Source organism: Maniola jurtina, chromosome 23 (assembly GCF_905333055.1).
Source record: "Maniola jurtina chromosome 23, ilManJurt1.1, whole genome shotgun sequence".
NCBI lineage: Eukaryota > Metazoa > Arthropoda > Insecta > Lepidoptera > Nymphalidae > Maniola > Maniola jurtina.
Window position 1 is genome coordinate 3,077,796 of NC_060051.1, and position 15,434 is coordinate 3,093,229.

Here is a 15,434-nt window from a genome sequence, read left to right on the forward strand (position 1 = left end):
GGTGGTGACAAAACAACAAGAGTATAAATTGAGCCAATCACTACAATTGCGATTGTTATACTGATTGACACAGGTTTTCTGGAATCGACCTACAGATATTTACAACTTCACTCTCACCACCTGGGTGCGCCTGGTGCACTTCAACCGTACGTTGTGCCAGATCCTTTTTACCACGCACATGTAAACTGTGGAATCAACTCCCATGGCGGTGTTCCCACTAGATTACAACATGGGGTTATTCAAGGGGCAGACCAACAAATTCCTGAAAGACCGGGAACGCATCGGCGGTTTCTCTGTGCTGCATATGTTCACGGGCGGCGGTAATCACTTAACACCAGGTTGACCCACCTGCACGTTTGTTCGCTATTTTTTTATATTAAAAAAAAGGTGTGTGAAGTCTACCAATCTGCACTTGACTAGCGTGGTAGACAGCCAAACCCTTCTCATTCTGACCCGTGCTCAGTAGTGATCCGGCAATGAGTTGATCATGATGACTTACCTAACTAATAGCATGCAAATTGCAAACTAAAGCAACTAGGTACAGTGCCCGTCAGAAAAGATTGACATCGAACTTTAGAAAGAGATAACAGTTTTGTAGAGCGTTGTCTCTGTCGTAGAGACGACGCTCTACGAAACCTCGAGTTTAGGCCAAAGCCAAAGGATATAAATTAAAACACGTGTTACTTTCAACGTAAGTTCAGAATTTTATTCATTTATCTATTTTATAGTGCATTTAGACTTATAACCACTTATTACATTATTTACATCCATGTATCACTTAAAATATAATAATAGGCATACCTACTATTTCACACCTATCCCCAAAAGTCTTGCAAAACTTCTACCTATTGAAGACACAACTTGCGAAAGAAACAAGGTTATATAACTTTATAGTATTCTTAAATGCTTACAAATGTATAATTTCTGTTAGGTTTCTAATCAGATATTTCTTTGGCACATAGTTAACAGGACGGCTTGGTACAAAAGTAGAAAATAAGCGGAGGAACGCTGCTAATAAAAAAAGCAATGACTTTTATCCTAATTGTTTATCTACGCACTAGATATAGATCATTCCGAACAAAAATCGTGGTCTAAAAACCGGCCAAGTGCGAGCCAAACTCGCTCGCCGAGGGTTCCGTACTCGGTATTTTACCGACATTTTGCACGATAAATCAAAAACTGCAAATCTGAATCGCACTGACGATGTGGTTAGGAATCTGCACATATATCCTGTGAATATTATAAAGAAGTTTCGAGATGTAACCGCTCTGTTGGAGATCTCTCTTTGGTACGGTCGAGTGCACCCGCTCCCGTACAACTTCATAATATAATGAAGTTATAGCCTCGATAGCTCAACGGTTGAGGAACAGACTGAATTCCGAAAGGTCGGTGGTTCAAACCCCACCCTTTGCACTATTGTCGTACCCACTCCTGCCCGGCTAGCATGGGCAGTAGATAAAATTTATATCCCCGATTATATCCACTGATTTGTATGACAGTGGATATAATCGGGGGATATAAATTTTATCTACTGCCCATGCTAGCCGGGCTGGCACAAGCTTTACGCTTAATTGGAGGGGAAAGGGGAGTATTAGTCATATTTAGCGTGGCTAATATTCTTTAAAAAAAAAAACAAATCAAATGAGAGTTAGTTCAGAGTGATACAGAACTGAATAAATGCCATTTTACCTAATCATACTAATAATTTGTAACAATTTTCTAAATTTCTTACGAATTTTCATAACGAGTCCTACTTACCTACCTAATTCCTAATTAGTGCATGTTCAACATGCACGCAAACGCACTACACTTCACAAACTTCACTGTAGTACAAAAATAGTTCATAATAATATAATAGTTCTTATAATAGTTCACACAAATTCTGCGTCCCCAACTTTTAGGCCAGGATACCTATAGATCAGAATTGCTATATCTGTATTGAGTGTTATACAAAAGTTTCAATCTTCAATCTTTGACTTTGACTTTGATTAACGTTCAGCAACACTGCAGTTCCTTTGTTATCACAACTTCTTTCAACTTGACTTTTGGTATAAGAGTCAATTTAGTTCTTTGACGGAATATAGGTACCTACACATAGGCAGCTCCCTAGCATCAGCATCGGATTATGGAGTTATCTCGTGGTGCTTTCGACAGATTCCTGGACTTGGGGGGTTGGTAAAGTTTCATTTAGTTCTTCGGAGGTATCTTCACACACCACCATCGGTGCCAGAGTATCCATACAAGACAAAGACAATATCTTGCGCGCTGTTAAAAGAATTCTCAACTTGTGATAAAAAAGATTACCTACTTAGTTACCAAGTTTTCAGTTATTTCTTACACCACCATCGGTGCTAGAGTAGGTATCCACGCCAGGGCTTGGTCAATGTCAACAGAATCCTGTACTTTTGGTATAAAAAGAATAGTTCATTTGGATCTTTGGGGGACTCTTCTCACAGCCTCCAAACCAGGGTAGGTATAGACCCATCTTGCAATAATGCCAGAAGATTTCTGGACTTTTGGTATAAAAAGAATAGTTCATTTGGATCTTTGGGAGACTCTTCACACAGCTTCCATACCAGAGTATAGACCCATCTTGCAATAATGCCAGAAGATTACTGGACTTTTGGTATAAAAAGAATAGTTTTGGATCTTTGGGGGAATCTTCACACAGCCTCAACACCAGGGTATAAACCCGTCTTGCAATAAAGCCAACAGATTTCTGGATTTTTGGTAGGTATAAAGAGAATAGTTAATTTGTGTCTTTGGGGGACTCTTCACACAGCCCCAACACAAGGGTATAGACCCGTCTTGCAATAATGCCAGCAGATTTCTGGACTTTTGGTATAAAAGAATATCATTTAGTTATTCGAGGGTATCTTCACACGCAGCCAGCTCCCCAGCATCCACACCAAGGTATCGAGCCGTCTTGTGGTGCTACAGACAGTTTTCTGGATTTGTGTGTACAGGCTGAGCCGAGAGAGTTCACAGAAGAACACACACTGTTGGTCCGTTCGTGCTCAGAATGAGACGTTGTCATTTCCTAGAAAAAAAGTTTGGTATTAGTTTTTCTATGTATTAAGTAGGTAAGACAATTACTGACTATGATACCTTGATACATCATAAGTATATTAGAGGTAAGATTAAGAAAAGTACTGATTAAATTATCACGATTGGACATCGTGCACTCTAAAAAAAAGATTCCGACGAATTGAGAACCTCCTCCTTTTTTCGAAGTCGGTTAAAAAGTTATTTTGTATTGAAAACTACACCTACTTAAATTATTATAATAATGACAGTCATTTTGACATGGATTTGGCCAAGTTCAAAGAGTTAGGATGTAGGTAAGTATATAATAAAATCAATTTATATTTTGTCCTACGATCTAGCGAAATTAGAACGAAGGTTAGGCTTTTAGCCGACTTTTTTTATTCCATTAAAAAGGGATCACTTGGTAGTGACTTATAATGCAGTCTAAGATGGAAGCAAGCTAAGTATCTTGGAAGGGGTATTACAGTTTTGTTAAAACCGCACCCCTTATCGGGTTCTCCAAGGCATCGTACCGGAACGCCGAATCGCTTGGCAGCACGGCTTTGTAGGGTGCTAACTAGAAACCTCCCACCAGACTAGACCAGAGACAATTTAGAAATTATAAATTGCCTCTGTCAGAAATGGAACCCAGGACCTCCCAGTTAAAAACCCATGAATGCGCCAGGGAGGTAGTTAATTACACACTATTAGATACCTAGGATAAACCTAGTCTAAATTACGCGTCAATCTTCGAATTTTTGAGAAGACGGAATGGAATTAATTTCTAAAAATAAATAGGGCAACCACACGCGTCTTTTTGCCCCTATTTTAAAGATAATAAACGAAATTCTACATTCTTCTTCAACTTCAAACAGAGACTAAACGAATTGATGGTGTATTGTGGTGTAAGGAAGCGCTAATAATAATACAAATTAAATGTGAGTATACTATAATACATATACATATAATTACAAATAAACTATAATGTAAATGGTCACAAACATTTCATAAATGAGCGTTGTGTAGCAGTTTTTTTAATTTTTTACATGAAATAGGTTGACTAACTGAAAATAGCGTGAAAATAATGATCGATGATCTAGGAAAAGTTATTCAATAAGTAGGTATTGTAGGTAGGTAGGTATGCTTAGTCTTGTCTCAGTCGTGTCTTGGTCGTGCCTTAGTTTTGTCTTGATCTTGTCTTGGTAGTGTCTTGGTCATGTCTTGATCGTGTCTTGGATCATTGATCCAGTGATTGTTCCAGTGGTTACACTCCTCATCCGTGTCACTTTAAATTAAGAATAGGCGTAAAAACGCGTGGGACTACCCTAACCTTGCATGGTGAACTCTAAAACTGATCGCACATATAGAATGTAACCAGAACGCTCGCAATAACGAAGACAAGTGATACCTAATACTTTTGATTACTGATAAGAAACCATAAAAAAACTACAAAAAAGTATTTTTTAAGTTCACAATATAATATTGCAAATAAAACATCTTACTGACGCTAGAGGTCAACGAAGTTCTGTCAATAAGTCACTCGAAGTCATTGCCCCATCGTAGGTGGGGCAATGACCCGAGTTTTGCACGCTATACCTACAATCCGGGTTTGAAAAATACTAAATCACTAAAACTACAAGATAATTTAAAAAATAATATTGGCATTGGATTGTGTTACGGTACGTAGTATAATAATAACGCTAAGTTTTTGCTAGCATTCTGGTTAGACCCTGTATTTTGAGGCAAGCCGTACCCTAGGTATTACATTTTTCAATATTCAAAATGTCATGAGCCATTGCAGCCGACGACAATCGAATTTTGTGTACTGAAAAACGCCTTGCTTTCGGCTCTTGCGGTACCGTGCGGTCAGTTTATAAAATGACCTGCGCCAATAAAACAACGAATCTTAAACGGTGATCAATGCTAATCATGTCCTCTCACTCACACATTATACCCAGGTACAATGTATGAGCGACAAGATTATATCTTCGCAGGTCACTCTCTAAAATAGTACCTGATAGCTATCCCGCTTGTATCGCGGGCCATAACTCGAAGATGACATGTTGCTCCGCGGCGCAGGTCGGTGCCTTGTGCAGTGTTTGTGCTTCTGGTCCTGCTCCTCAATCAGCCTTTCATTATCGCTCTCCACTTGAACGGGTATCCCATTCTTCACTCCATTCTTCGCTTCCGCTTTCTTGTCCTTTCTTTTTCTCTCCCGTTTTTTAAACGTCAGCGAAAACCGCTTCCGTTTCTTAGCTTTAGGAGATTCTGGGCGTTGGGGTATCGTAGATTTATCCCGTTCTGATCGACTCGTATCATCATCTGGTGGCGGGACTTGAGATTCAGAATCTGTTTTCAAGGTTATCTCCGTACGAGATGAGGAATCATGCTCGCCATTTCTGTACGCCACCTCCTTTTCTAAAGTAGCCAGTTCCATTCTTCTTAATTTCTTTGGTAGTTTATTCACTGTTGCGTAAATAGGTTCCTCATTGTCACCGACTGGGGCTGATCTGGAGCGAAAGAAGAAATCGAATTTCTTTGGTTTGGTAGGCATCTTCTTTTCTACGAACACAACCGTGCTGGCTACTTCGGTGGTCGTCGATTGGACCTCCTCTCCCGATTTTTGACTAGGGCTACTTGGAATGGGTGTCGTTCTTGGATAGTCGTATGTTAGTTCTATATTCTTTTCTGTGACGTAACATTTTGGCGTTTGCTCTTTGTTTTCAGTCTTAGAATTCGAGTCGCGACTCGTTGAGTTTTGACAGCAGCACTTTTTTTGGACAACGTTTTTGGTGTTGCACATGAATATGGAGTTTTGTTGAATGTAAGTGGTCTGGACCGTGCTCGGTTGGACGTCTCCCAGCAAATCTTCTACGTTTCCCCCTGTATGGAAGCGTGGAGGTTGGTAGGGAGCGATGACGAAGCCTGGCGAAGGTGGTATGACCTGGAAAGGTTGGGACGTCACGGATTGAAAAAATCTTGGCACATTCGGAGCGTCATGTACAAGAACGTCGACAGTTCGATCAGAGCCATTGTCCGTCATATTTGGCTGAGCGTGAGCATTGTTCGTCGGTCGTATAGCTTCTTTGATTGTTATTGCGTCCTTACTACTTGTCTGATCGTTCTCCTCGGTCGCTTTAGCATCTTTTTGGCACTCGTCACACGTACACGGCGTAGCAGCACCACTCTGAAACGATAAATCCATTTTATAGCTCAGTATGATCTCCCTCAATGACAAATATCACGATAGTAGTTAAAATTACGTGCGATTTTATTGTACACAAAAATATTTGACGATTCATTATGATATTTGCATTATGCATGCAGTGATTTGGAGGCACGCATCATATTTATTTACAAAGTGCAATTACTGTACAGTGCAACACATTTAAAATCATGAATAATAACTTTAAAATCAAATACTTATTTGTATCACGCATAATTCGTTTAGCTATCTTAATTGATTCACTTTTTTTTAATCGTTACAAAAGAATTTAAGCACAATCGGGTCGCAGCCCTTGGACCTTTGGTTATGCTAAACCCTCTTGTACCCCTTCTGTACCTCCAGTCTATGATTAAATATGCATCGAAAACTATGTATCATGAAAGTATTTCGAGAATTCATGGTAGACTACAGCCCACTCACTCTGAGAGGGGACCCGTGCTCTGTAGTGAGCCGGCAATGGGTTAAGCATGATATATGTATTACTAGAAGATGCCCGCGACTTTGTCCGCGTGGATTTAGGTTTTTAAAGATCCCGCGGGAATTGTTAGATTTTCCGGGATAAAAAGTTGCCTATGTCAATTACAGAGCTACAAGCTACCTCTTTACCAAATTTCATACAAATCGGTTAAGCGGATGGGTTTTTAGGAACCCCGTGGGAACTATTTGATTTTCCGGGACAAAAGGAACCTATGTCCATCCCCGGGATATAAGCTAACCCTGTACCAAACGTCAGAATCGGTTAAACTGTTGAGCCGTGAAAAGGTAGCAGACAGACAGATAGACAGACAGACAGACACACACTTTCGCATTTATAATATTAAGTATTGATGTAGGTACAGGAATGCGCGATCCGGTCCTGCTTTTGGGTGGTCGTGTCAGATTTAGGCGCAGCGTCACCTCGACGAATTTGTCACGTTAATATGGTTTTGGGCACGCGACGTGCGTCACATTTCCGCACGCGTTGCAATGAATTATAAACAATTCGCCCTAAGTAACCAACAAAATTTTTAATTAAGAGATGATGCAATAGGTTGGTTTTGAATATTATAAACATATCGGCTAACTCCTTATTATAACTAAGTAGGTATCCTTTGCAAGCTCCAGAATACAAGCTATCTTTGGGCAAAATTCCATCAAGATTGGTTTAGCGGTTGAGCTGTGAAAAATAACAGACACACACACATTTATATGCAAAAGTTGTAGTGGAAAGGATATCAAAAATAAATACAGTCGAACAATAAAAGCGATCTGAAGAAAAATCTACTAAGTACAGAAATTGCACGAGTTAATTGAAGAAATATTTACAAAATAACAGGAAATTGTAAAAATTACATATCACAAACATAAAACTAGATTCCACCTTGCCAAATCGACAAAAGATGAAGCGTAGAACACCTTTAAAGATAAAAACGTAACAGAATTTCGAGAGCAGTCAAAAATTATTGAACAGACAAAACAAAGACAAACAAAAATAAAACTCCCACAAGACGTAAATCACAGTTTTTAGCCAACCAGTGAGAACTTGAGAAGCACCAAGACATCAAAAGCTGGATAGGTAAAGACATAAACAAACCATCATTATATCCTTTGACGGGTTGAAAACATAACACGGTAATCGGTAATCACACACAGTGCGGTCGTCACAACCGACGAGACTCGACTGAGTTTATTTATAATTTCTTTAGTTTTAGGTGCCACAATTCTCTCATGGCCGCCCTTGACTCGGATTTCTCCAGTCGAAGACGAAAATTGGGCGGACCTTTCCGTTCATCGGGAAATCGGGATTGATATTTTATTGGCTTTGAACTATTTTCTGCAGTTTAGATCTCGCTAATGGATCTATTTTGGGTGCGTAATGGCCACTAAAGTGTGGATTAGTACGTCAAACAGTCTATCATTGGTACGATGCACTCATTTTGAAGATTTTCGTTTGTTTTTCCTAAGCAGAAGTTTACGAGTGTTTTGGGTTGTAGATACTACTCTATTGTGATTTGTAACTCATAGAGTTTTGATGAATGACGTCTTTATCGTAACAGTGAGTAAGGGCGGATGATGATAATTACACCTTTGAGAGTCAGGGGACAGGGATGCTTGTCTAGCATAATCGTTAACGTGCTCTCGAGGTAAAGAACCTTAGAAATTTTATTTCATTTTATTTTGAACTAGAGGATGCCCGCGGCTTCGTCCGCGTGGATTTAGGTTTTTAAAGGTCCCGTGAGAACTGTTTGATTTTCCGGGATAAAAAGTTGCCTATGTCAGGGACGCAAGCTACCTCGGTACCTTTCATACAAATCGGTTAAGCGGAACGGTTTTTGGGAACCCCGTGGGAACTCTTTGATTTTCCGGGATAAAAAATGCCTATGTCCGTCCCCGGGATATAAGCTAACCCTGTACCAAATTTCATCAGAATCGGTTAAACTGCTGGGCCGTGAAAAGGTAGCAGACAGACAGACAGACAGACCCACTTTCGCATTTATATATAATATTAATAAGTATGGATTTTATTTTCTAGTAAAGCGAACTTTTGAAGTGAAGGTCCTTAGCGTTTGGCTCTGAAACCAAACTCGCAAAAAGTGATGAAAACGAATGCAGTAACGAAACCCATCTCATTGGCTATGCAGTCCATATCATTACAAGTGAACGAGACAGTACAACGCTTAATATCTATACTTACTAACTAATAAATAAAATTGGAGTGTCTGTCTGTAATTTCGAAATAACTACCGCATATTAAGATCATATGGTTATTTGAACGATACCATAACTGAATCACACGTTTTTAAAATTTTTGTCTGTCTATCTGTCTGTCTGTCTGTTTGAAAAGGCTAATCTTCGGAACGGCTGAACCGATTTTGACGGGATTTTCACAGACAAGTAGAGAATTGACCAGGGAGTAACATAGGCTACTTTTTTAACCGACTTTCAAAAAGGGAGTTGTGTTTTTCTACCTATGTACACCGAAATATCCGAGATTTCTGAACCGATTTGCGTCGTTTCTTTTTTAATCGATAGAGGAACTTTGCGACATTGTTTCATAAAAAATTTGGATTCCAACTCCTCGATCCTGATGCTGCAGGGGATCTGACCAATCCACGCGGGCGAAGCTGCGGGCATCAGCTAGTTATGATAATATGATAGTGTAGACATAGGCATGTGACTAGCATAACTAAACTTAGTCTTAAAAGTTCAGCTGCAAGTCTCTTCAGTAAGGATTGTAGTAAGTATTTCTATATAAGTAGGTAAGATAGCATATGCAATGCGTCAGAAGCTTCCCTTCTGTCAAGTGACCCACGACACCTTACACCTTTTTTTTTTAATTTTATGTCCCTATATATTACCTTATTCTCTTGCTCTCCTTCCTCAGGCACGACGCTCAGATCATGAAAGGCAACAGCGCGGACAGACCCGTCGGCGCTCGCGCACTCGGGGCACGCGCTGCACACTGACACGCTGTCCTGCCAATTGAAACTGTGCTTTATCACCTAACATTAAAGTTCATTTTCATTAACCATAAGGCTTGCCCTGACTTTTAAATAATGCGGAACACTCTGACCCTGTTTAAATACTGTAATTTATCACCTAAAAAAGTTCAATTTAATTTACCATAGGCCTACCCTAACGTCATTTGAATAATGTGCAATAAATACACGCTGTCCTGTCATTTAAAACTGCGGTTTATCACCTAACATTAAAGTTGTATTTCATTTACCATTCATAGGCCTATCCTGGTGTTCTGTTTTACAAATCGGAACTATATTTTATCATGGAGACATACCCTGGCGGGCTGCCCTATCTATTAAAACTATGCTTTATCATTCAATATTGAAAGTTTCAATTCCGTTATTCCGTTATAAGAAACTGTGCGTTATCATCTAACAATTAGGGTTAAAAAGTTAAAAGCCTTCCGTCCGCTACATTTTAGATTCCTATTAAAAACTAGCACCTACAGGCCAATCACCAAGAAAAAAGTAACATAAAAAATAATACTATAATATTATGTTACAAAATGTACCTGCACAAGGTATAAGTTATGGGTAGTGGTGCAGGGTTGACCACTGGTTCCGACTTTGTAGGATATTTATAATATTATCTATTAGATACTATCGCATTTTTACAAGATGTACCTACAGGTTTGCAAGATAGGTAGGTATAATATTCGGGAACTTTTATAAAAATATTTTAAAACAATAAATAAAACAAATAACAAAAGAGACAAAACTATCACTGAAGAGATGAGAGATTAAACTATGAGACGAGATATGGGGTGTTAACACCATGCCGATAAATGAAGAGGTGATATTAAAGACATAGGTGATGAAAAACATAGGTACTTACGTGATGAACAAGGGAAAATTTAATAAGGTGCCGTAGACTCGATTAACCTGGGTCACCTAAGTGAATCAAGTATACTACTTTATTGACTTAATTCACCTATTGCAGCTAGGTGAATTAAGTAGTTACTTATATACTGATTTGTAGATTTGGTGTTATATTTGAGAATAATTAACTTGATTAGGGTTTAATTCCAAAAAAAAACCAAAAGACCATTTTGCTTAAGTATTTGAGAACTTAATTTGAGTTTCAAAAAAAATTCCAAAAGATCATTTTGTGTCATGGCCATGAAGTACATGTAATTTCTATAGTTCTGTCGTTGATAAAGACGACACGATTGACTGGAAATGAGAGGAAATAATACATTCAAAGAAAAAATAGTCAGAGTCATTGAATTTTTTGTGATGATGATGATGAGCAAGCCCAGATGCAATAGTTACTGACACTCACACTGTGGTCTTCGTCGGCATACGGTTCAGGCGGCTGCTACAGTACGATTCATGCAAAAGTATAAAACATAGTATTAAAGGAATTATAAAATAACCTTCATAATATAAATTTTAATTTAAATAAGAGATTTAAATAAGAAAATATTAAGCTACTAATACGAGCCAAAAAAAAAAACAAAGATGTTAGGAGTTTATTTTTTTTTTGTTTAATATGCACCTTAAAGTTACAGAAAAACTTTTACAATTGAGAATAATAGACACAATAAACAGAACATTTGAGCGAAGGAAAAAGAATAAAGAAAATATAAATAACAATAAGTGGGTATAAAACAAAAGCGCAGCCAACAAATATGAAAAACGTAAATAGTATTATTTAACTTACAATATGCAAATCTTCAACGCCGTAAGCATCAGGGTTAGACTATAAGGTTGCATGCAAAATCAAGTTATCCTTTAAATATTTCTATTTAATATGGAATGGTGCAAGGTAGGTTCTATGGATACTGAATTTTAAAACTTGTATTAATTTTTATAATAATACGGATATATACAGTTTTACACAGTGGATAATGTGACCAGTAACTTTAGTATTTAGATGTAAAGAAAGGAAATAGGTCTGACTGAAAACTAATTAAAGATCAAAGTATCTCAATGGAAAAGTAAGTATATAAGTAGACATGTTTTTAAGCACACCAATAGATAAATTACTTACATTATGGTATTCAGAATCGTAAGGATCTCCTTGAGACTATATTGTGCAGCATGCAGGAAAACAAAAATAAAATAAACAGTAAGTAGATATATTTAACAAAAAAATATATGTGTACCTACTTTAGACCTACTTAGTGCAAAGAATATTTTTAATGAACCTCCCAACTTTTTTTGGGAATTAAAAAATTGTGATGTTTGGTATTGTAACTGTCATTGATTGTCAGTTCCTAGAGTAGCGTAGCGTAATAGTGTTCAAGTACCTAATTTATACAAACAATAACGCAATGAGTCTAACAAAACTACCACCTGAAATTTGGACAATAGTGATAAATTATTTAGACACGAAATCAAAAGTTAATTTATACAATACTAGTTTAAAAGTTAGGGATCACTTTCTACCAAGTAATTTTGTAAATGTTGATTTATCCCGAAGCACCTTGGCAACTATTCATAGTCTACAACTAGATCTATTTTTAGATGTAGCTAAATATGTTCTTGAGTTAAATTTGAGTGGCGTGCCTGATATGACAGCAGAGACCCTTCAGCCCTATATGAAAAATTTCGAAAATCTTATCACATTGGATGTTACATTCACAAACATCTATTTATCTGACCTTGAGAAAATATGTCCGAAAACTTTGAGAAATATAAGTATGATTTTTTTCAAATGCCCAACAGAATGTTATTATATATTTCGTGAAAAGTGGGACTGTGCTAAGCAAGTATTTATTGAACAATAATTCATACATGTGCGTTTCATAGTTTTTAACTTTGAGGATTCGCATTTTCCACTGCTGTTTTTGAATGAACTTCCTCGAATAGAACATTTAAAAGTAGACGTTAAGGATACAGAGAAATATTTTAAAAGAAGATATTATTATCGCTTCGATGATTCAGAAGAATTAACGAACATGAACTTCTCGACGACCTACGTTACTTATTTCGCAATTGTGATGCTGGAACTCTTAAATATAGATTTTAATAAAGTAGAGTATATTTTTATGATGTATTCCAAGACGATTGTCATATATGTTTCATCTATATTCAAACATTTTTTCTCAGAGACATGCTGTTTTCTCCCTATTGTAACAGTGAAAGTGAAAAATGTTCTGCCAGATAGCGTTTTAATACAAGATAATGCGATTTTTCATGCTTGGCATAAAAGTACCAATATATTTGATGAGAATTTTTTTAAAAGCATTCTAGAAGAGTATAAAGACTGCTTTCCGATATACATCTGCATGCATTACAATATGTTACAAAGTAACATAATAAATGTTTCTACAAACTGGTATTGCTTAGATAAATGTAATGGTTTTGAAAAAATTTGTAACATAATCCGGAAAAAGTTACTTTTACCAATTATTGTAGAAAGTATGAAGTGATAAGATCTGTAACTCTCAGTTTATTTATTTATTTATTTATTGTATTTACAATATTCTAAAACTATTTACATTGAATTCTTAGCGCCCTGAAGTCTTGGCGACTTGTCTGGGCGCTGCACATTCCTCTAAAAATTAACTGAATGATATACGGGTAAGACTACTCAGTACACTCAATACAAAATTATGTCGGTATAAGATAATATTATATTATGCAAGGAAGGGTACCTACTCGGTTGCACAGCGCACGAACATTAGGTAGGTATTTGTGGCGCTCGGCACCGAGGCGATGTTAGCCAGCTCGTTACCGGACTTATTCACTATACAGGCTGTTCTATGTAGATAAAAATTCGATGAGTGGGATAGACTAAGAAACATAAATTATCTAAGAATAAGTAATGTATATGTCGAAAAGGATTTCATATTAGACCTGTTTACCAATTGCAAAAGGATTGTGACATTAGATATTTATAATAATAAACCAAGTATCAATTTCCGTGATTATAATATGATACCTTTATCAAATGCAATGGAACAGGCCTGTTGTTTAAAAAACTTGAAATTATAAAGTGTGCGGATTACAACGTTTTATTTGAAGCTTTAAGCAAATGTCAAAGTTTGGAAAATATTTATATTTGTGATGTTGATGAGAGAGCGCTCGACTGTAGCGAAAACCGTGTAAGTCTATGGCTCGAAAACACTGATATCAATTATTATTCTTCAAAGATATACTTATTATTGGAAAACTGTAAGAATCTGTACAGTTTATTCATAGACCATACTAAACCATACATATCAACGATTTTGTACTCGAAAATTCATGAAGTGGCACAAAGACTTGAACTTTTTCATCTCTTTGTGGATGTCAATTGTTCGCATAAAGCTATTTATCCATTCGACGATGTTTTTAACCCTAGTCCGTTACGAATAATTGATTAATTAACTTTTTGGTAAAATAAAATGAATAAGAAAGAAGGCCAAAACTTACATTAGGTACTTAAATATATAATTTTTGCACTTATTGATCGTTTTATTGTTAAATATTTACTTTGCTTTTAATAATAGGTACCTATAGGTCGGGAAAAAAGTTTTTTCGTAGGTATTTCGTAACATGATTCATGGGCTTTTGTTATTAAATGCTTAGCAAATCATCAGCCCGGCGATAAACACCTTCCTTATTCCTGAATGACAGATTTACCCTGAGCGCGCTTCACAGCTATACCCTATCCGCGCAATAAAGTTCGTATAGCGCTCTCTCTGTTTGGCTCTATCATTTGTATGGGATTACGTAACTGAGAGAGCGCTATACTAACTTATACGCAGAATGAAGTTACATAGCGCTGTCTCTGTTTGGCTCTATCATTTGTATGGGATTACGTAAGAGAGAGAGCGCTATACTCGTACTAACTTATACGCGGAATGTAGTTACTGTAGCGTTCTCTCTATTTGGCTCTAACATTTGTATGGGATTACGTAAGAGAGAGAGCGCTATTCTCGTACTAACTTATACGCGGAATGTAGTTACTGTAGCGTTCTCTCTATTTGGCTCTAACATTTGTATGGGATTACGTAAGAGAGAGAGCGCTATACTCGTACTAACTTATACGCGGAATGTAGTTACTGTAGCGTTCTCTCTATTTGGCTCTATCATTTGTATGGGATTACGTAAGAGAGAGAGCGCTATACTCGTACTAACTTATACGCGGAATGTAGTTACTGTAGCGTTCTCTCTATTTGGCTCTATCATTTGTATGGGATTACGTAAGAGAGAGAGCGCTATACTCGTACTAACTTATACGCGGAATGTAGTTACTGTAGCGTTCTCTCTATTTGGCTCTATCATTTGTATGGGATTACGTAAGAGAGAGAGCGCTATACTCGTACTAACTTATACGCGGAATGTAGTTACTGTAGCGTTCTCTCTATTTGGCTCTATCATTTGTATGGGATTACGTAAGAGAGAGAGCGCTATACTCGTACTAACTTATACGCGGAATGTAGTTACTGTAGCGTTCTCTCTATTTGGCTCTAACATTTGTATGGGATTACGTAAGAGAGAGAGCGCTATACTCGTACTAACTTATACGCGGAATGTAGTTACTGTAGCGTTCTCTCTATTTGGCTCTATCATTTGTATGGGATTACGTAAGAGAGAGAGAGCGCTATACTCGTACTAACTTATACGCGGAATGTAGTTACTGTAGCGTTCTCTCTATTTGGCTCTATCATTTGTATGGGATTACGTAAGAGAGAGAGCGCTATACTCGTACTAACTTATACGCGGAATGTAGTTACTGTAGCGTTCTC

At 37.3% G+C, this 15,434-nt stretch overlaps 1 protein-coding gene across 11 annotated transcripts in view; it reads right to left on the minus strand.

Annotated features, from left to right (window-relative positions):
• Positions 1-1,688: 1,688 nt before the first annotated feature.
• LOC123877366 overlaps positions 1,689-15,434 on the minus strand; it is an 80,454-nt gene continuing 66,708 nt past the window's right edge. The window contains exons 5-10 of one of the 11 annotated variants that reach the window (XM_045924053.1): positions 11,747-11,782; positions 11,417-11,455; positions 11,036-11,071; positions 9,592-9,708; positions 5,042-6,214; positions 1,689-3,040 (exon numbers count right to left, since the gene is read on the minus strand). In XM_045924053.1, the coding sequence (XP_045780009.1) occupies positions 2,879-3,040; positions 5,042-6,214; positions 9,592-9,708; positions 11,036-11,071; positions 11,417-11,455; positions 11,747-11,782 (1,563 nt within the window). In that variant the 3' untranslated portion in view covers positions 1,689-2,878. The remainder of the gene's footprint in view (positions 3,041-5,041; positions 6,215-9,591; positions 9,709-11,035; positions 11,072-11,416; positions 11,456-11,746; positions 11,783-15,434) is intronic. The other 10 variants (XM_045924060.1, XM_045924054.1, XM_045924055.1 and 7 more) reach the window with 10 other exon arrangements.